Consider the following 21612-nt stretch of genomic DNA (forward strand, 5'->3'; position numbering starts at 1 on the left):
GCACTCCTGCTCCGCAGCACCTGACTCCTCCCACCCTCCCAGCTCCCAGCAGAATGGTGAGAGGTGATGGCACCCACAGGGTTAGGAGGAAGCCCCAGAGTGGCCTCTAGGTGCTGCAGGCTGTTGTGGGTGAGCTTAGAGCCGGACACAGGACAGTGGAAGTGGTTTCTTGTTGGGTGGCCCAGTTTCGGGAACATGCACAACAGAAACCATCTTTGCAACTCACTTTTATTGTTTCTTTATAAAATTCCTCTCACATGGAGGAATATATTGTTATAGTCATTAGCTTATCTTTTTTTTTTTCTTTTTTTAAAATTTATTCTATGCTAACAGCAGTGGAGCCAAGAGGAGGAAAAACATAAGCTACGATAGAAAGGCACTTAGAACCTGTTAAAATACTGATATCCTGGAATGTGCAACAACAAACCAACAACAACACATATACCAGCTCTCTTGAGCCTGGTCTATCACTGAGTCACATGCTGAGCTAATGTCATCTTCCAGTGCCCTGTTCCTCTGCTCCCTGGGCTTCAGTTGCAAACCCAAACCCCTCATCCCCCAACTGGGGACTTAAAAGGCCTGGGGCCCTTCATGGGGTGGGGATGCCTGGGTCCTGGGTGGGGCCTGAAGGAGACCAGCTCCTTCCTGTTCTGCTCGCAGCCCCTTAGAGAGGCAGAGCCAGCACTGCCAGGCCCTGTCAGGGCAGGCTGGGTCAGGGTGACCCCTCTAGGACAGAAGGGCAGTCCAGAAAAGGGTAGGGGTCAGCAGAGCTGCTGAGGAACGGTAGGGGGGCTCTGGAACCACAGGGCTACTAGGCCCCCACTGCTGTCCTGCAGCTCCCTTGTTCTGTCAGGGAAAGGGAAGGATTGCTCACTGATGCCAAGGACCGGGCATTGGCACAGTGAGGGTTCAGGGTTCAGGGTGGGGAAAGCACTTGCTGCATCCCCAGGGCCTGGCGGGAAAGCCCATTCCCGAGGCCAGGTAGCGGGCACCTGGAACACCAGCATCCTGGCTTATTCTGGCCCCTGGGATTTAAAAAATGTCTAGGACAGGGGCTGATGGAAGAATCCAAAGGACACAGCATGTCATAAGTCCAGGCTTCCACCAACTTCCCCTCCCAGGTGGAGGGGCTGGGCCTCCCATAGCCAGTCTTGACTGCTTCACCATCCCCCACGCCCAAGGCCTCAGACCATGGCCTCTGGGAAGCTCCTGTGCCCAGCACTGGCCCGTAGCCCTCCCTTACTGTGTGCTGGCTGTGACTTGGCACCCCCAGATGAGGACTGTCCCAAGCTGGGGTCATCCCCAGCCAGCTTCCAGCCTACCAACCCGCAGGTGTCTGCAGCCCCAAGTGCAAGAGGGACATTGCCCCAGGCCAGGCCCACCCCACCTGCTCCCTGAGCCAGGCCTGCCCGAGGTCCTGGCACCTCCCTTCCCCACACTCCAAGGCTCCCTGTAAGGTAGAGCGGGGAGGCCAGTGGTAGAGGCAGCTGAGTGGTCAGCTGTTCCCTCATTTCGGAGAGCACCGTCCAAACCAGAGAAGCTGCTTCGGATAGTAGGCAGGTGATGAGGGGCAGGGGCAGAGCAGGCCTCCCTCTCTGAGCAGGAGGCACCTTGTCATAAGGATAAGGTGGCTCTTCCTGTGGCTTTGCAGGGGGCTGCGTCTGTCTTGCTCTCCCTCTGGAGGGTGGGCCAGAGGGAGAGGGGTCCAAGGAGCCCCCCGAGCAGGAGCCTGGTGAAATTAGGCAGGATGGGTAGGGGCCTCAGTCCCAGGGCTCCTCGTCACAGCTTACCACACGAAGGGGTGCAGAAGCCCCGGGCCGGCAGAGGGGGCAGATGCCACCCCACCTGCCCCCCTGCTGGGATGTGGCTGGCAAGTGACGAAGGAGGGAGGGAGGGAGGGTGACCTGTCCAGGTTGGCCACTGGGTGAGGGAGGCACCAAGGTGGACAGGGCCAGGAGACTGAGGGCTGGAGGTGAGCAAGGCCTCAGCACCCAGGGGCTCAGGTCTCCCTGGCCGGTGGGAGAAGGTCCCTTGGGAGCCTGGGGCCCCAGCAATGACCTAGCACCATCCTTGCCGCCCAGCTTGTCTGGGGCTGGGGCTGCCGGGGGCAGAAGGACATTATTGCTATTTCGCAGAAAAGGTTCTGTTCGTCGTGAGCATCGGGTAGTTGTCCCTGGGATGAGTTCAATTCACCACAGCCGGTTTGAGCAGCACAGAGCCAGGCGGGATGACCACCCAGCCAGGGGTCAGGGCCTCTGGGCTGCTGGCCGCCGAATTGACGCCCGTGGACAGGTCCAGCACGGTGCCGGGCAGCAGGGGGAGTCCTTCCGGGCTGGGCCGGGAGCGGCCACTCTCAGTCCTCTCCAGGGGGGTCTTACGGCCCTCCAGACCAAGGGCCCTGACTGGCACTGCCCCACGCCCCTTCTCCCCCTCGGCCTTGCCACCCGTGGAGCCAGCCAGGAGGGAGACCATAGGCAGGCCTAGTCCACCAACCCCAAAGGGTGAGGGCATCAGTGGGTTCTTGGCCAGATTGAGGGGTAGGACAGGGCCTGGCAGGTCATGGCCCATGCCCGCCCCACTCCCCCCACCCCCACCGTTGCCACAGGCCAGAGCACTGAGGTCAAGGGGGCCGGGGCCCAGGGGCAAGGGCAGGCCGGGCAGGCCAGGGCCTCCAAAGAGGGCAGCGGGGTTGGGGATGATGATCTGGGCCCCACTGACATAGGGGCTGCCGTCGGGGGCGGGCAGTGGCGGTTTGGGGGGCGGGCGCAGTTGTAGGAGCTCCTGCTGCTCGTGGGACACGAAGTGGCCGTGGGCCTTGATATGCTTGCGCAGCGAGCTGGGGTCCGTGTAGCGCTTGTGGCAGCCGGGCATCTTGCAGTAGTAGGGCTTGTCCACGTAGTGGGTGCGCGTGTGCTTGAAGCGGTCGCTTGAGTTGGAGTAGCGCTTGTTGCAGCCCTCGTACGGGCAGACGTAGGGTTTCTCACCTGTGAGAGGGGCCGGAGTGAGAGGTCTCCCAGCCAGGGTCCTGCCCACACCTGCTACCTACTTGGCAGACCCCAGACCAAGATGTTCTTGAAAGTACAGACTCTCATTTGAGGGGCGGTGTCCTCAGCACTTGGCATGAGATGTGACGCCAGGTAGGGGCAGCAAGGCACTGAAAAGCCAGCCTGGTTGTCCTCAGGACCCCTGTGCACTGACACTGTGCCCGTGGCCTTAGTGCTGTGCTTCAAACAGCAGGTGGCAGCAGCCACGTCAATAGGAGAACCACGGACCTGATTACAGTCTTCCATAAAGCCCCTACTAGCAGCAGGCCCACAGTGAGCACTGCACGAATGCCGGCTGCCCTCTATGCAGCCTTTACTCGGCAGAATGGCTCCAGATTTATAAACGTCTGCTCCCTCACTGACCAGGGTGGAGCCACGTGGGGATGCGCTGTGAGTGTAAGGCACAGACCAGGTTCCGCAGACTTCAAATGAAATGAAGGTTTTCAATGTCTCCTAGATATGTTTTTGATTTTGAAATAATACTTCGGACATAATTGGGTTCCAGAAAATATATGATTATAGTTCATTTCACCTATTTCTTTGTAATCTAATGCAGCGATTAGGAAATTTAAAATCAGGTATGTGGTTGTGTTGGCCAGAGCTGGCCCTACTGTGTGCTGGGTTATGGTGAGGAGCAAAACAGACATACTGAGTGCAATCGCAGGTGGCGTGAGTCCAATAATCTTACAAACAACAATGCCGAGTGTGGCGGGAAGACCTGTCTGTGCTCGGTGTATGGAGGCCTCCCCGAGCAAGCGGAGCTTGAAAATCCCAGTCAACAATGGGATGCATCCCTGTCTCAGGTGCCCACGGACGGTCAGGTGCCTGCCCGGCTGCTACCCTCCAGCACCCCCCTCACCTGTGTGTGACCGGTTGTGGATTTTCAGGTTCTCCAGGCGGGAGAAGCTCTTGCTACAGGTGGGGCAGCGGTGCGGCTTCTCGTTGGTGTGTGTGCGGATATGGATGAGCATCTTGTACCTGCTCCAGAGAGGGCATAGAGCACGGCTCAGCTCAATGGACACCCGGGCCCCCTCCCTCCTGCCAGCTCTCGCCCTGCCTCACCTGGCATTGAAGCCTCGGCCGTGACGGGCACAGCCTTCCCAGTGGCAGCAGTACCCCGCATCCTTCTCTGGCTTGACGTGGTAATCGTTAACGTGGTCCACCAAGTCTTGCAGGAGCTCGAAGAGCTGGTTACACTGCGGGGCCAGGGAGGGTTCTGAGCCCGTGTGAGGCCACCTGCCCCAGGCCCTGCCCCCCTCTTCCCGGCCCCCACTCACCTTGGCCCAACGACAGACCAGCTGCTTGTGGAGGGGTAGCTCCGGTGAGAGGCACTTGTCCTTTGGGGGGGTGAGGAAGGAGGAAGCAGGCAGATGCAGGGCTCCCCCCGAGCCCAGAGGCAGGAAGAACTGGAAGGAGCTGGGGACACTGTCCAGGTAGCGCAGCGGCTGGAAATCCTGGGAGGAGAGGGCGAGGGGCAGAGGCGATCAGTGCCCCTACAGCAAGGTGAGCTGTCCCCACAATATGCCCTGGTCCTAACCCCCGGTACCTGTGTGTGTGACCTCATTTGAAAATAAGACATTTGTAGACATGATCAAGTTAGCAGTGTGGTTTAGACAGGGTGGGAAGAGGGGTTCCTAAATCCAGTGACCAGTCTTCATAAAAGGAAGGAGATTTGGATAGAGACACACACAGAGGGAAAGAGGCCTTGTGACCACAGACGGATGTAGTTCGAAACCCACACCTCTTCCTTACCGGGGCGGTAGGGACTGTGGGCAGGTCACCGTTGCCCTGGCGCTCGGGGGACAGCGAGCTGCTGCCGTTGGGGGAGTCCAGTCCCGATGATGGTGACAAGCTGAGGTCTACCAGCGGGGCCGCTGAAAAGCGTCCCTCCACCTTCTCAGGGAACTTGGGGTTCAGTAGGAAGCCTAAAAGAGAAGCACAATTCAGGGGTGCTGGAGTCAGGAGTCCTGGTGGCTAGGCCCTCCCGCCTCCGAATCCTAAGCCATGGCCCTGGAAGCAAACCCCAGGCATGCCGCACCCCGATCACCTGGGACCCCAGGTGTCTGAGCAACAGCCCATATAACTGACAGATGTGATCTTGGCCATCATGAAAGCTCGGCCATCAGTTGACATGAAAAGTGGGAAGTATCCATTTTGCAGCTAGAATGATCTGGTACGCAGGGTGAGCAACTGACTAGGAATGTGAAGCTAGGAGCTTCCCATGACCCGTCTGCCTCAGTGCTCCCCTCTAAAACGAGAGGTTTGGGCTAGGCCAGCTCAGAAGGGGGCGATGTGCTTTTCAGGAGCACCAGCGGCAGAGCAGGAGGCCTGGGCCCAAAGCATCCTAAGGAACTTGCTGGACGAGGTGCCCATCTCTACTGACCTGCTGGCCACCCACACTGCCTCAAAGCCCGGGCGTTGGGTCTCAGGGCCTTTTATTACCACATAGAAACTCTGCTTCCCATTATCAGCTACTCCAACTCCTCCCAGAGACCTCCACCTGAATCCCGACTCTGCTGTCCCAGCTTGGTAAACTAGGCAGGTAACTTCCTTCCTCTGGGACAACGTGACCTCCAAAGATAACTGCTGGACGGATGAATGGCAGCGGGTGGGGAGCTCTCGAAGCCAGGAGCTGGGAGGGACTGCAGTTACGCCCTGGTGGGCACACCTTGGGCATTCTTTCTATTGCCCCAGCTCCATCAGGCCCAGAGACCATGGCCCTGACCCGTGCAGTACCTGAGGGCGGGGAGCCCGGGGAGCATGGAGCGGGGCTGTCATCCGCCAGGCCAAGCTCCCTGCGCAGAGCTCGGTGCCGGACCACGCCCAGTGTCCTCTCCCGCTTCTCTCTCGCCGCCCGGAGCTTGGTGATGCTCAGCTTCAGGTCAAGCGGCTCGTCCAAGGAGTGCATAGTGATGGGGGCTGGGGCTGGATGGCAAGCTGGTACTCAGGCAGGAACCTAGGGGAGGACAGGAGCGGTGCTGTGACGCTGTGCTCCCAAGGCCTCCTCGGGCTGCACTCATTGAAGCCCACAGGACAGGGCGGCAGTGTGTGTGGAGGTGTGTGAAGGTGCTCTCCCCAGGCAGGGAGAGCGGAGTGGTCTGGCCAGCAGGTATCATAAAGAGAGCCGACCATCTGCTCAGATCTTCCATGTCCACTTCCCACAAGTCTCTTCTGGTAGGCAAAGCTCCAAGAGTCCGTTTTGCCATAAAACTGAGTTTTAGAGACCCTGCCTCAGGTCACAGAGCTAGGAAGTGGTAGAGCTACCATACTCAAGGTCAGAGCTCCCAAGAAATAACCAGCCAAGTCCCAAAGGTCGTTTCTGACTGAGTGGCAAGTCATGCCTGAAGCACATGCCTGGTTTGAGCCAAAAGACCAAACACCAGGCCTGAGGAGCCACAGGTGTTCTCCAAGGTGGCCATGAGAGGTCCGCAGCTACTGACTGCCGAGGGCCCATGGTGCCGGGCCCGTTGGGATCTGTGGTCAGCCCCGAGGGAACAAGCTGAGATGGCTCAGCAAAGCCTGGCCCCAAGGGATGGGGTGCAGACAGGTGGCACTGCCTCACAGGAGATAGAAGAGGTGCCCATAGGCACAGGGAGCCAGAGGGCTCTGCTGCCACTAGGGGGCAGCTGGGGGCTGTGGCCCAGCCAGGCCAGCCAGGGCAGGGTTGGAAGGAAGGGGACCAGCTCTGGTGCCTAGTAAAATATATGCATGTATCTTTTTTTGTGTGTGTGTGACGACATTCTTTTATTATGAGTTCTCATGCTGGAATTTTCACCATTTTCTTAGAATGTCTCAGTGATATAATTTTCTTCACATAAAATGACCCAAAAGCAAGGTCTACTCTTCATTCCAAATTAAAACTTCTTACAGAGGCAATCTTCTCACACGTGGGGAAACAGTCACAGTGTTTCTTTGCATTTGTTCATTGAGATGACTACTTTCTGAAAATCTATCTGCTAAACAAGCCAACACTGAGATACCCTGTTTCCCCGAAAATAAGACAGTGTCTTATATTAATTTTTTCTCCCAAAGTTGCGCTATGTTTTATTTTCAGGGGATGTCTTATCTTTCCATGCGCTAGGTCTTATTTTCGGGGAAACACGGGTACTATATCCCTGCCACTCACTGAATCCAGGTTTTCACAATTTAATACAGAATAATCCCATAAGCACCATGTGGTAAGAGCCTTTGCCTATTTTGTTTGGTGTGTCTCCTTGGGGGCCAGTGTTGCCGACAGATGCCTACAAAGAGCTGTGTGGTGCTCTCTCCTCGGAGCAGGGGGGGGGGGGGGCAGCCCCCACATCCCCACTCGTTTTCTCCAGGTCAGGCCCCTCAGCAACTGTAAACAGTCTTCACCTAGCTCCAAGCCCTGGCTCACCTGTTTCCTAGGACAAGCTCCACTTTTTTGTTGTTGTTAATCCTCACCCAAGGATATTTTTTTCCCATTGATTAAAAAAAAAAATAATTATATATATAATATATATTTATATATATATACACACACACACACACACATACACACACACACTTTTATTGATTTTGGAGAGGAAGGGACAGAGAGAGATAGAAACATCAATAATGAGAGAAAATCACAGACTGGCTGCCTTCTGCACACCCCTCACTGGGGATCGAGCCCACAACCCCAGGCATGTGCTCTGACCGGAATTGAACCTGGGACCCTTGAGTCCACAGGCCGACACTCTATCCACTGAGCCGAATCAGCCAGGGCTTCCCGTTGATTTTTATGGAGAGTGGAAGGAAGGGAGAGAAGTGGAAAGGGAGAGAAACGTTAATGTGAGAGAGACACATCGATTGGTTGCCTCCTACACACTCCCATTCGGAATTGGATCTGCAACCCAGTTAGATGCCCTTGACTGGGAATCGAACCCAAGACCCGTCAGTGAGCGGGCTGACCCTCTAAGGCTTAGTAAGCACTTAGCAGCACCGGCCAGGGCTAGGCCAAGCTCCACTTTTGCTAAGACCCTCCAAGCACGCAGAGAACTTAGACCCTCAGCTTCTGGGGACACATACAAAGGCCCACCAGCACATGCTAATTCTAGAGTCTCTAAGCCTAGGGAAGGGATTGTATTATCAGAGCTGGCTGCACTTGGCCATGGGACCAGGTCTGTGATTTGACTTGTTCCTGTTAAACTCCAACAGGTAAGAGCCAGCAGGTCTGTTTGGATTTGCCCCCCAGGCCACGCGTGGGCCAGGAGCTCCCAGCCATGCAAGGGGGACTGGGACCAGACTGCCTCCCTGCCCTTCGGGAGCCCCGGTTCCAGGCGGGCAGGTGAGTGAGTGACAGTGACGAACAGCCATGGGCCCCTCCACTCTCCTTCTGGATGGGGGAGGAGCTGCCCTCTGCCTCACCCACCCCCTGGTCATGTCAGTTTGTCTGTGTGTCTGCCTGTCCCTCCACCTGTTTATTTTTAGACACAGGCCCCTTCCAACCTCCCTGAAGCTCCTCTGTGTTAGGAGCCTGGAAAGAGAGGAAGGAAGTAAATATTTATGCTGATTAAGAATTCAGGAGCCAGGAAGGGCTGGTGGCCTGGTCCTCGGCTGGCCCGGGGCCACAGGCCTCCCCAAAGCCTCCACTTCCCACCCCCAGTCCCCACCCAGCCTGGCAGAGGGGGACCGACCATGTCGGCAGGATCGTTTGGAAGCGAGAATTCAAAGTGACACTGACGCTCATTGGTGTCCTTGTCCAAGCAACATCCTTTGGCACCAGCCCCACTGCCCTCCTCCCAGCCCAGGGGGGACCAGGAGGAGCCCGAGGCCGGGGCCACCTGGTCCTGAAGACCTGAAGGAGATACTGCCTCGGTCCAGACCAGGGAGGGCCCAAAAAGGACCCTGTCCCCCAGGGTGGGGCCCAAGGTGGGAGGGGGTAACCCTGGCCCCCGCTACTGCCCTTGGGCTTTGCCCTGGGTTTCATTCCGATGGGAGCCAGAGCCCAGCCCGGAGGCCCTGGAACAGGAGGAAGGCGCCGCCCCAAAGCCCACAGTCCCAGCAACCCCATCTCCAGGCGGCCTCACCCCCGTTTCCCCCGCAGTGGGGGCCCCACTCCACGGGAAGACGCCTGTGACCACTCCCTGGCCAGCCTCAGTGTCCTCCTTCACCCCCACCCCCCAGCCACCCGCCAGCGGCCAGTTCTGGGCTCCAGCTCTGCTCTTTGTTCCTGGGCTGGGTGAGGGGGGCGGGTGAGAGCCAGTTACGCTCTCGGGAGGCTGAAACCCTGGGACTGGTGCTGTGATAGCCAGAGAGGCCAGCCAGCCATCACCGATTCAATGCTCTCGACAGACAGCCGGGGGGGGGGGGGGGGGGGGATGGAGGCGCTCAGGGGGGCAGCCGTCTTGCTCTGAGGGTGCAGGCAAGTTTCTTAACCAGGTTGGGGCACTCGGTAGGCACCCCGTGGGTGCGGCATGGAGTCCCCTGGCACCCTGGCCTGAAGATGGGGTGTGGGGCTCCGTGGGGGCGGGATGCTGGGCGGGAGGCGAAGCAGAGGTGGTCACGCTGCCTGCCTGCCTGCCGGTGCTGCACAGCAGCTCCAGCCGCGAAAGGAACTAATTAGAGCAGAGGGAGCTGAGGGACGCGGGGCGGTGTGGGGACCACCGAAGTGGCTGGGGCGGGCAGGGGTCATCTGGGGGTGGGCCACGCTGGCCCTCGGGCCCGCCCCTCCCCCGCCCCACCGCACCCTCCCAGCCGGCTGCGCCCAGACAATGGCTGCTATTGTGTGTTGCCTGCGGCCCAGCCACCGGCCTCAGCTGCCGGGCCCACCAAGACACGCCCCCCCATACCCCTGGCTTACCTGGCAGGTCCCCCCCACACTTCTCCCCTCCACAGGCGAAGCACTACGTGGGGAAACTGAGGGCGGATGGGATACAGAATGTGGGATCGACATCCATTAAATACCCACCCTTCGTGTCCTGTTTGCCCATGAATTCTCTGAGCCCTCACAAACCCCGGTGAGTAGATGCAGTCGTTTCCCGTCCTAAAGACGGGGAAACTGAGGCTAAGAGGTGCAGGCTGGAATCTGCTCTGCGTGAAGCCCCTCCTGCCTGCGTGGGGGAGGGTGGTGGTGGCCCTGAGCCTGGAGGAGGGCCTGTGTAGGCGGAGGGGGCTCTGCACGGCCCCTAGGAGCGCTCAGGGCCTCCCTGGCAGACGCAGAGGGTGGGGTCCTCTCCGCACAGTAGCACAGAGTCCGAGCCCGCCCACCAGCGAACAGTGTTGTCAAAGGCAGCGTGAGGAACACCCCTATCCTCACAGCAGCCCTGAAACTAACCTTTAGGGCCAGCCATGGCTCGTCCAGCTTAGGATTTATGGATAATTCCAAGATGCAACTCTCAGAAGTCCATGTGGCTTTTTCTTTTTTTTAATGGAGACATTTTCTTTTTCTTTTTTAAAAAAATATATTTTATTGAATTTTTTACAGAGGAAGGGAGAGGGATAGAGAGTTGGAAACATCGATGAGAGAGAATCATCGACCTGCTGCCTCCTGCACACCTCCTTCTGGGGATGTGCTCGCAACCAAGGTACATGCCCTTGACCGGAATCGAACCTGGGATCTTTCAGTCCCCAGGCCGACGCTCTGTCCACAGAGCCAAACCGGTTAGGGCCCCATGTGGCTTTCTTGATACAGACTGGAAAGAGGAAGCAGTCCCTGCCTCCCTTGTGCTCCATGGGTGCCCCGTGCCTGGTGACTTGGACCATCACTGCCAACATGCTGGTGGTACAAATGGAGAAACTGAGGCCCAGAGAGAGAGAGAGAGAGACCACTGCCCCAGCTCACACAGTGGGTGGCAAGCCCAGGACTGGAAGCCATGGTGAATGTTACAGCTGCTGATAGCTGGGGACCGTGCTCGCACCTGTTCAGCAGGTGCTCTTTCACCCCCGTTTTACAGATGCAAACACAGAGGCTCGGGGAGATTAAGTAATCTGTCCAGGGTCACCCAGCTTGTCTGTGGCAGAGCTGGGTTTTAAGCCAGGTGAGTCCAGAAACTGCTCCCCTTCCTGTGCCAGTGGGCGTGGGGAGAAGCAGGCCCCTCTCCCTGCCTCGGGGTTTGCCGGAGCTAGCTGCAGGGCCTAGGAGGGGCAGAGGCAGTGGGTGGGCGTGGAGGGGCCGGCTGGGGGCGGCCACAGGGAAGCTTGGAGAGCTGCAGGCAGATATGCTGCCAAAGCACAGGGCCCACAACCCTGCATTCCTGAGAACCACTGCGCTCCACCCTGCCCGCTGAGCTCCACCCTCCGCGGCAGCCAAGCAGCAGGGGCTGGGGACAGGGTAGGCCGCCTCCTTTCCGGGTCCCCTTTCCGGACCAGGCACAGAGCACCCCGAGGCTCTAAGCCTGGGGCAGGCCACCTGGGTCTCCAACACGGTTCTGCCACTTCCTACCCACGTGACTTAGGGCAGGTCCCTCAGGGTCCTCCTCTCCCAAGGGAGACAGTAATAATAGTGATAACCCACTCCCATTGGGTTTGGGGGAGAAATCAACGCGACGGTGCACAGTCAGTGATCACCTAGTGTTTCCCATGGGCATGAGACACTCAGCACCTGGAACAGTGCTGGGTGCACAGTAGGTGTCACCATGGCCGAGTTCCCCGGCCTTTGGCCCGTCCAGAGCTGTGAGGGCAGCCGAGGAGAGGACTGGCCCTCCTCGCTGTTCCCACGGACACGGCAGTCTCACACGGGGCGCACGAGGGCTCCGGGTGAGGGTGTAATGGACGAGGGTGTGCCCCTCAGAGAGCCTCCGGCCCCTGCTGGGCTGTGGAGTGGCCACAGCAGACTGGAGTCACCTTCCAGCGGCTGGACTGCCTCCGAGAAAGAACACTGGGAGGCCCCGGAGGGGTTCTGAGCGGCCCTGGAAGGAGCAGCCTCCTCCCAGGATGAGGGGGAGGGGCTTATCCTGAGGCCTCTGCCCAGCAGGTCCCAGGAGAGGGGCCAGGGCAGGCGGCGTTTCCTGGAAGAGCATGGGGTTTGACTTCCCTGGGAACCTCTCACTCCCAAGACAGGCCCCTCCCCCGTCGCCAGAGGGGCGCTCGGCCAGGACCCAGGGCCCTCTCAGACCCTCCTGAGCTTTGACCTCACCCTGGTGAGGCTGCGAGCACTCCCAGGTGAGCCAGCCAGGCCAAGCGCTCTGCTCTGCGCTGTGGGGGCCTCGGAAAAGGCCCCAGCCGGGCAGCACCTGCGCAGGCATGTTTAGACAGTGCCACCCCGAGCCAGGCTCCCTGGTTCCAGTCCTCACTGCCTCCACCCCTCGCTGCGGGGCCTCGGGTGGCTCCCCGGAGCCCCCTCCGAGCCTCGGTTTCCGCCACCATCACAGGTACCACAATCACAGGCCCGGCCGGGGCACCCTGCAGGACGTGCCTGGCTGGGTGCCTGGCACACGGGAGGTGCCAGCAACTGGTAACCCTGAGGGTTCTTGTTCCTGCCCCACGCAGCCACGGCCTGCCAAAGTCACCCAGACAGCTCAGGCAGCGCGGAAGCTGGGAGGCAGGCAGCGGGCTCCCTAACACTTGTGCTCCCCAGATGTGCTTCCTTCCCCGGCGTTAGCAGGGTGACACCGGCCGGGGGCGGCAGACGAACACTCACACGGATGCGTGTGCCCGTCCAGCTGCAGGCTCCAGCCTGGCACCGCGGTCTCCCGTAGGCCCGGTGGCTCCAGGCGCCCTTGTGCAGCCCCCGCCCCTTGCCGCCTGCCTGCCTGCCTACAGCCACCTTTGCACAACTATGTCTGGTATTTTCCTGTCTGCCCAGCTTGGGGGGAGGTGGTATGTGGGGCTCTGAGCACTGCCTGCACCTGGGCCTCCGCCAGAGGGGAGCCCGCCAAGCAGCCCCCACACCAGCCCGCCCACACGCCCGCTGGTCAGCAGGCGGGGAGGGAAGGGCTGGGCCCAGGCTGCCCAAACCCCTGGGAGGGGCCCGCCCGGGGGAGCCGGGCGGGACACACACCCAGCAGGGCTACACACTGGAAGCCCAGGCCCTGCCGGTCGGCACCGCCATTCTCGGCGGCAGCAGGGCACTCCTCCAGAGCTCTCTGGGGCCACCAAAGGTGTGGTCAGTGTCCCACAGGACATGGACGGGCACCCACAACACCCCGCGACATACAGGTCCGTGCGTATGTGTTACACCGGTGCACGTACAGGAGACACGCAGGGCACGGCAGGTAACCAGCGTCGGAGTGCCAGGCCATGGCAGCGGGCAGAGACGGAGCCTGTGGCCTCCCCCTCCCATCACCAAAGGATGGGCACCAGGCCCGCGGCACAGCACCTGCCAAGTCCCCGCGGGAGGGGAGGTGGGCAGGACAGGCCCTGGACTTTGGCCTGTCCCTCCAGCCCCATCTACCCCCTCTCAGTCATGCATTCCAGCACCCGGCCCTCCACTCCGTTCTGGGAATGAAGGGCACCCAGACTTCAGTGGGGGAACTGCTGGCAACAGAAAGACAATGTTAGGGGTGAGCTGCCCCTGCCAAGGGGGGCAGGGAGGTGGGGGAGCAGATCCGAGCTGGCCACGTGGACATGGGGTAAAGCAAGAGAGAGCATTGGGTCCTAACCAGTCCTGCGGGCTGCCACGGCCAGCAAGCCTCCCAGCACCACCTCCACTCCTCCTCGCCACCTTGCCGATTAGGTGCTGTTCTCCCCGTCCTCCAGACGAGCACACGCGGAGGCTCAGGGCACGCAGTCACGGCCAAGGTCACAGAGCTGTAAGCAGCACAGCTGGGATGCACCTCCAGGTCCGAAGCCCGCACTCGAGGCCCAGTGCTGCAGAGGCCGGGCGTGCGGCCTCAGCTCACCCACAAGGAAGCTGTCCGTCACTCAGCAGAAGAGGAGGCTCGGGGTGAGGCTAGGCCCGGACCTGGGGGCACGGGAAGCCATGGAGGATCCTACCCAGAGAGCGCCATCATCCTTTCCAGCCCGGAGTCTCTTGTCCCCTGTAGCGCCTTCTCCCTCAGGATTCCCTGCCGCCAGGAGCGTGGGGCCCGTCTCCTAAGTGCCAGCTCCTGTGTTACAGCCTTCCCTGTCCCCCAAATCTCCTCCGGCTGCCCTCCCCTTCGACCCCCTACAAGCAACCTTCTCTGATGCAGCCTCTTGCAGCTGCACACGAGCTGTTCTTCCAGGTGCCCTGGCTCTGTCCCCACACTGCCCGGCAGCATCCCTGGCCTGTGTGGCCCGGTGCTGCATGGGACCCTCACCCTGGGCCAGGGTCCTCACTGACAGATCACTAATGCCACAATGTCACCGGTGCTGGAGCGTGCCCTGAGTGCCCAGTCCTGCACACAGTGTCATAGTCACTGCCCCCAACCTTCAGCCCCAAGTACACACACACACACACACACACACACACCGCCCGCCGCCCCGCACCTGGCATTCAGAGCCCCTTCCAAGGAGGGAGGCTGAGGGCAGGTAGGGATATCGCTGCATCTCTGGGCCCAGGCAGCTCAGAGCTGGGGGTGCTGAGAAGCAGAAGGCCTCATGGAGCAGACCACTGCTCCTCCTTCACAGCCCCCACAGCCCACTCCTTCCTCCAGCATGAACTGGACACGGATGCAAAGTGCTGGGGCTCAGAGCCAGAAGCCAGGCCAGGCTCTGGGCCTCGGTTTCCCGATCCAAGAAAGAGAGCTGGCCCAGGATAGGACTGGAGCTCAAGCATCCTGACCCTGCTCCTACCAGCACCACTACCCTTCGCTTTCCCTGGGACTCGGCCCTCAGTACATGTCTGCGGAGTGAATGAATCCATCTGTGGTGCCACCAGCCAGGGGAGGTGGGCAGGAGGGGCGTACAGCCAGGGGAGGTGGGCAGGAGGGGTGTACAGCCAGGGGAGGTGGGCAGGAGGGCGTACAGCCAGGGGAGGTGGGCAGGAGGGGCGGACAGCCAGGGGAGGTGGGCAGGAGGGCGTACAGCCCGAAGAAGGAAGTAGCTTGTCCAAGGTCAAGGTGAGAGGCAGGGCCTGGACACAGATTCTTCCTCCTCCCCTGGAGCAGGGCTAGGGCGGGGCAGCCAGAATCGCCCTGGTCAGCTGGGATGACCAGAAGGACCCAGTTTCCCCAGCTTCCTCTCCTGCCACTCCCACCCAACGGTGGCTCAGGGCCTACCCCAGAACAGCTGGGCAAGACCAGGCCCAGCAGGGACTGCAGCAGAGTCTGGCTCCGCCCCGCCCGCCCCTGCTGGTCCACTCCAGGCAGCAACGCAGGTCCAGAAGCCAGGGGGCAGCCTCCAGCCAAAGGAAGCATCGTGCCAGGCCTGGCCTCCGCCAGGCTCGAGGGGCCCAGGTCCATGGCCCAGGCAGGGTGACCACGAGGTGTGCTGAGGTGGTGCGGGGGCTCGGCCTGGAAGAGGGTGGGGCTGGTAGGCAGACAGCCAGCAGTACTGGGGTGGGGGTACTTTAAAACAGGCAGAACAATGGAGGGCTCCACAGCCGGGGCGGGGGGGGGGGGGGACATCACAGCTGGGGCTAGTCAGCCTGGAAGGAGGGGGTTCGGGGGGGCGGGGGGGGGGGCGGTTCTGGATGCAGGAGGAAGTGGGCCAGAAGAGAAATGGCAGCCTGGGACTTCCCAGCAAGACCCAGGTGGATATGGGAATGAGGGAGGGAGGACCCCATGTCCAGCCCAAGCCGTGGCCAGGAGGGCAGGAGCGGAGGTGGGGGGATTCCCAGGCGGAACTGACATTTCAGAGGCCAGGGCCAGAGAGCCCTAGGCTCCAGGCCCCCTCTCTGTCCCTCCCTAAGTGGCCCAGGCAAAGCCCTCACATCTCTGAGCCTATCCCCCCACCGTGCCCACAGGCAGCCTCCTTACTCGCAGGGCCCCAGGGGGGCGCTGGCCGGCGAGCACACGGAGTCAGCGGCAGGACTGTTTCCCGGAGGCACCGGGGCTGACTCAAGCGGCTCAGCAGCCTCCTGGGGCCTCCGCAGGCTCCCCACCCGCCCTTGGCCACGGCTGGAAGAGGGGGCCAGCGGCTGGGCCCGAGTCCCCTCCCAGGCAGCCATCTGCCAAGGCAGGAGTACATGTGCACACATACCCCACTCCAATGTCAGGTGACTTCTTAGGCAGTGGAGTCAAGGGGCCTGAGGCAATCCCAGCCAACCCCCAGTTATGGCCTGGAAGAGTCTCATCCCCTTACCAACTCCCACCAGAGAGATGGTGTCTGAAACAGCTGGGAAGCCCTCTTTTGCCCCCTATCCTTCACCCCCCCCCGGCCCTGCCCATTATACGTCCCAGCTCTGTGCTCCCAGGCTCCTCCCAGCCTGCCCACCAGTTAACCAGAACTCTCCGTCCCACCTTGGAGGGGGCATGAAGGCCAGTGCTCCCCCCATCAAGATGCCCAGAGCCGGGCCTCTCCTGTGCCCAGCTGGTAGAAACATCCAGTCGGGACGGTCAGACAACTGGGGCTCCCTGGGGACCAGCTGTGTGGCAGCTCTGAGCGCCCCTGGAAGAGAACCAGAGCTGGGAGCGAAGAGGGCCAGGGACCCTGGCCGATCCGGGCCAGGCCTCACGTCTCCCCCGGACAGGTCTGGGGCAGAGGCCAGGGGACCGGCGCAGGGGGAGGACAGATGCTGGGGGCCCAGTGTGCACAGCTGCTGGGGCCACTTGGGGCTCCCCTCAGGAGCAGGGTCCCTTTTCACTCCGGGCTGGGAAACTGGCCATCGGACACCACCGCTGCAGCCACAGCAGACCCCAGGAACGGGGACCGCCCCCCCCCATGCCCACGTGCCCTTTTCCATGCTGAGCTTCCGTTTCCTCGTTTTTCCAATAGGGACCAACGGACTGTCTCACAGGGCTAGGATGTCAATGCCTGCGAAGTTCACGGGGCCACTGGACGGCACCATGATTTTTTCGGGGAGTTGTTACCAGGCGATCCACCCAAGCTGCTTTCTCCCTGACCCACTTCTCCCCCACCCCTCCCCGGGGACCTGAGATGGCACTTTTATTCCTTGCGGAGACAGCGGAGGTTTTCGGGGTTGCGTGGGAGCCGGAGAGAAACCTGGGTCTACTCCAAGCTGTGCCCCTCAGAGAGACCCCACACCCCCCAGCGAGTCCTTCTCTGTCCTAGCGTCAAAGCAGCTGCCTCAATCCCGGCTGATCGGCAAAGCACGGGAGTCCCTGCCTGGCCGCACCTGATTCAGAATTCTCCAGGGGTGAGCCGAGGCGGAGCCGGAGAAATCCTGGGCAGACGTGTCCCAAGGGCCTTGAAGGAGCTGTGGTCCCCACGCTCAGGGCCGGGGCAAGGTTGGATGTGCTGGCATTCTGAGAGAGATGGACCTTAGACACATGTCTGGGCCTCAGCCGCTCTCTAGGGCCCTTTCACAGACCCTGGAGGCAGGGGGGGGGGGTGTCCACATCTTTCTGGCTGGCCCCAAAGAGCCCCTCACCAGCTAGCGATGCTCCCCACCTCTGAGGAGGGCACTTGTCTGGGTGGAGGGAGGATCACTCAGGACCTTGCAGGGCTCACTCCTCGGACTTAGTCATCTGTGTGCAAAGTACAGTGACCACCATAGCCCTGAGGAGAGGCTGATTCCCATCCCACCTGGCTCAGGCCTCCCACCGCACTCCCATTTCCCACTTGCATAAGAGGCTCTTCCGCCTGCCTCCCCTGGGGCTCGGAGCCTGGGCAGCATACCCCACGGGAGGAAAGAGGTGGGAGCGGGAGCCTGCCCTGGCTGTCCAGCCCCTCCCCCCTGCCCGACGTCAGGGGCCCACCCCAAACACCTTCCGAAGAGCTCAACTGCAGGCTCCACTCCCACATCTGGTCACCGCCTCCCGCACCCTGGGATTGCCCCAGACTCTGCCCGGCACCCGCCCCCGCCCCCTTGCCTAAGTGGGAAATTGGATGGAAAACCCACACGGGAAAATATCAGGAAAACACATTCTTCTTTCTATACCACAGCTCAGACCCTGGAGGACTAGGTGGCAGAAGACACTCCTGCTGCCCGGGGCCGAGGCCAGGCCAGGGAAGGAAGGGAGAGAAAAGTGAGGGCCCCACAGTGAGGGGTCTAGACCTTCCCCCCAAACAAGCCCCAGGAGGAGACCTGGAGAGCTTTGTCTCCTTCGCATCAGTCCAGCCTCTCACCCTCCGCGGGCACTCCCAGAGCGCCAGCCAGGGAGCCAGGCAGGAGAAGACATGGCTGTGGCTACCCATTTGCAGCTGGGCTTTTAGAAACAACAAAAGCCTGGGGGGGCGGAGGGGGGGAGGAGACGTGGTTCACACGATTGTTTAAAGTGAGGTTTTTGGATGTCTGTGGCATCCAGTTATTCATACTGGCTCCACCCTCGGACAATTGAGAGTTGGCTTTTGTTGGCCTTACCCCTCTCTCAGCAGGCCTCCGCCCCCCAGGTCTTCTCAGGGACTCTGGAGCTCAGGAAGCTCACCTTGTCTGACCCCTGGTGTGACAGATGAGGAAACTGAGACCCAGGAAGGGGAGGAGCCTGGCTCAGACACCCCTGGGAGCTGGTGGCCCAGCCGGGACTGGGCTCCAGAATGTCCGACTTCTCGGTGGGGGCTTTTCCCACTCACCCTCCAGGCTGTGGCCCAGCTCCAGCACCCCCCCCCCCCAAAGTCACTAACCCCAAAAGCCACGGTGCCTAGAAGTGGGGTGACTCACTGTCTGGCTTCCTGGTGTTCCCCCTCCTCATCAGCGAGGGGGGAACTGGCAGGTGTCCCTCTGGAGAGAGCCAGGCGCAGGGAGAGGCCCCCCAGGGGGCCTGTGCCAGGGTCACTCAGAGGGCGAGGGGCCCCAGCTGGAGGGATTTAACACCAAAGGTGAAAGGTCGCAGACAGGGAATGGTGGGCAGGCATGGGGGGTCAGCGGGTCAGCACTAATGGCAGCTCCGGAAAGGAGGGGGCGGAGAAGGGGCTGAGGAAAACAGGGCTGCTTCCAAGAGGTCCCCAACCCGCCTGACTGGTGGCCCAGATCCCTGGCCACTGCCTCCCGCTTGGTGGGCTGCACACAGTGCCAGGCTGGGCCGGGAGCGGGCTGCGAGGTGAGCTCGCTGAAGCTCAGAAAGGGGTGTCCTAGAGGGGCCCCCAGGTGCAGCCCCTCCCCCAAGACAGGCCACGACCAGCTGGGAGGCCCAGCTGTGGCCCAGAGGGGAGAAGGAGGAGCAGAGAGGGGGAAGGCTCCAGGTCATGGGGAGGGACGGCTGGGCTGGAACAGCTGTGGCACCGTGGCACTGGCGGGGCTGGGGGTGGGGGGGGCTGGGTGGGCAGGCGGACGGAAGCAGCCCGTCTCCTCGTCCCCGAGTCTGGGGGCTGAGGAAGCCCTCCCCGGAGGAAACGCTGGGGAGCAGAGCGCCCTCCCTGGCTGTCTGCGAAGCCCCACCTTCTCTGGGACCCCTGGGATGGCTGTCTCCCACGACCACAGCTAGGTCCTGTCCCTGGTCCAGACCAAGAGTCACAGCAGCCCAGGTCCAGGTCCAGGGCTGGCCTGGCTGCCCCTTCAGTGTCAAGCATTCTCTTCGGAGCCAAGATCCTGGGCTGAGATGGCTGGGGGCCCAGGGCTCCTCCCAGGATCCCTTCCCGCTTCCCAGGCCCCTGGGCAGGGCTGGGTCGCTGGCTGCAACCATAGCGGCCCTCGGTGGGGAGGGGGTGGGAGGGGGGCGGGACGGGCCAGGCGGGCCCTCCTGGACAAGAGACAGGCGGCATGCTGCCCTGCTGTGGCCTGAGTACCCGGCTGGGTAGGGCAGCGTGCCAAGGCCTCCAGGTGCCAGCCTGGATTCCAGCCCCATCCCAGGGGAACAGGGGAAGCAGGGCACAGGCATTCCCCTCTCTCCAGGTGCACCTGCCTCGCCCCCTCCGGACCTTTCCTCGGGAGGGTCAGGTACCCCTGCCCTCCCCACGCTGCCGGGCCCCCTGCCTGCACCGAGGCAGCAGGGGTTGGCACAGCGCTGGACAGGACTCCAGCTCCTGGTCCAAACGCGGCGGCGGCACCCCTGTCCTGAGCCTCCGGGGCGCCTCCCTCCGCTGCCCGAGGAAGGGTCGGGGCTAACCAGGGTCAGAGACTTTCGGGGACAGGGAAGAGCCACCTTTCAAACCCCGTTTTGGACGCAGCCGTTAAAGGGGAGGCTGCCCAGCAGCCCCACACAACTTCTTGCCCAGGCGGGGGCAGGGGGGGTCCCACCCCGCCGCGCGCCCCCCCTGCGGCCGCCCAACTTCCCCGCCGAAGTTTGCTGCTGCCCCGGCTCCGGGCCCGGCCCGGCGCGGCCGCAGGACGGACGGACGGACGGAGGGCAGAGGAGAGAGAAAGACACAGAGACCAAAGGACGGAGGGAGTCGGGGAGCCGGCGAGAGAGGGAGCGCGCCAGCCAGCGAGCGAGCGAGGGCGCGAGCGCGGGGCCCCGGCGAGGGCTCACAATGGCCCGGGGCGCGGCGCGGGCGCGGCGGGGGAGGCGACCCCAGCCCGCGGCCCCCGCGCGGCCGCCGGACCCCCGCGCGGCCCCGGCCCCACGACGCGACGCCCGGGGCTCCCTACCTCGGCGCGGCGGGGCGGCGGGCTCCGGCGCGGGCTCCGGCGGTCGGGCGGGCGGCGGGGGCGCGGGGAGGGGCGCAGCGGGCGGGGGCCGGGGCGCAGGCTCAGCGGGCGCGGGCTCCCCTGGCGCGGCCGCCCGGCACCCGGCCGCTCCGCCACATCTGCAGCTCCGGCGGGGAAGGCGGCCGCGGCGGCCGGGCCGGGCCGGGATGTCTTGCGGAGGGAGGGAGGGCGGAGGGCGGAGGGAGGCGGCGGGAGGAGGGGCCGCGGGCTGCGGAGGAGGGGAGGAGGAGGGGCGCGGGGGGCGGCCACCCTCCCTCCGCCCTCCCCCGCCGCTTCCCTCCGCCCTCCCCGCACAGCCCCCTCGCCGCCGCGGCCCCAGGCCCGGGGCGCCAGCTGCCAGGCGGGGAGCGAGGCCGGGGGAGGGGAGGGCGGGGAGGGGAGGGGGCGGCCGCGCGGGCGCCGGGCGGGGGAGGGGAGGGGAGGGGAGGGAGGGCGGAGGGCAGCGAGGCGGCGGGGAGTCGGCTCCCGGAGGGAGGGAGGGGGCGCGGGCCGGGAACGTCCTCTCCGTCCCCATCCTCGGGCTCCCCCCGCGGCCCCGCCCCCAGCCGAGGGCAGCGCTAGGACACGGCCTGGAGGTGGCCCGGGGGCGGCGGGGGAGGGACGGCCCGCCCTCGGGGAAGCCCGGGGCGGGGTCGGGCTCGCCGCGGACCGAGGGGGCTGCAGGGGGGCGGGGGGTCCAGAGGAAAAGCCCCGAAAACCCGGGGGATGAAGGAGGGGGCGGGGCCCATCCCCTCCCTCCCGCGGGGTCACCTTGGCCGGGCCCCCCGCAGCCCCCGGCGGCGACGGGGAGGGCGGCCAGAATGCCTCCCGCCGCCGGCCCGGATCTCTCCGCCCAGCCCAGTTCCAGGAACGCGCGGGCAGCGCCCGGCAGCCAGAGGCCCCGGCGCCGGATTCGGGGCAGCGCGCGCCGGGGTTCGAGGCTGGGCTCCGCGCCCCCCGCCGCCCAGCGCCGCCCTGCTCCCCCCCACCCACCCCCGCCTTTCCCTCGCCTCAGGCCCCGCACAATGGAACGAGGACCAGGTCTGACCCGGAGCGGCCCGGGCTTCCTCCTGGCCC

The 21612-nt window shown here is 62.8% G+C and overlaps 1 protein-coding gene across 3 annotated transcripts; it reads right to left on the reverse strand.

The window, feature by feature from the left end:
- Positions 1-212: 212 nt before the first annotated feature.
- GLIS2 (GLIS family zinc finger 2) lies at positions 213-20888 on the reverse strand. Of its 3 annotated transcripts, none has more exons than XM_084882345.1 (7): positions 20497-20878; positions 5781-6000; positions 4797-4969; positions 4322-4498; positions 4107-4240; positions 3904-4025; positions 213-2984 (listed from the first exon to the last, which is right to left on the reverse strand). In XM_084882345.1, exons 2-7 carry the CDS (start codon positions 5950-5952, stop codon positions 2185-2187), a joined length of 1578 nt encoding a protein of 525 aa, XP_084738471.1. In that variant the 5' UTR covers positions 5953-6000; positions 20497-20878; the 3' UTR covers positions 213-2184. The 3 variants fall into 3 exon arrangements, with proteins under 3 accessions (XP_084738471.1, XP_084738472.1, XP_084738470.1); XM_084882346.1 differs by having other exon boundaries at positions 3904-4022; positions 20497-20866; XM_084882344.1 differs by having other exon boundaries at positions 4107-4498; positions 20497-20888.
- Between the last annotated feature and the right edge of the window lie 724 nt (positions 20889-21612).

Source organism: Pipistrellus hanaki, assembly GCF_964339955.1.
Source record: "Pipistrellus hanaki genome assembly, chromosome: 4".
NCBI lineage: Eukaryota > Metazoa > Chordata > Mammalia > Chiroptera > Vespertilionidae > Pipistrellus > Pipistrellus hanaki.

Excerpts from the sequence above, each read along its gene's own strand:
- GLIS2 (XM_084882344.1), bottom strand. The coding sequence starts at position 5,952 with ATGCACTCCTTGGACGAGCCGCTTGACCTGAAGCTGAGCATCACCAAG. Across the intron at positions 4,970-5,780 it reads CCCGGGCTCCCCGCCCTCAG|GCTTCCTACTGAACCCCAAG; the intron begins GTACTGCACGGG and ends CTTCTCTTTTAG. Across the intron at positions 4,499-4,796 it reads CCACAGTCCCTACCGCCCCG|GATTTCCAGCCGCTGCGCTA; the intron begins GTAAGGAAGAGG and ends CTCTCCTCCCAG.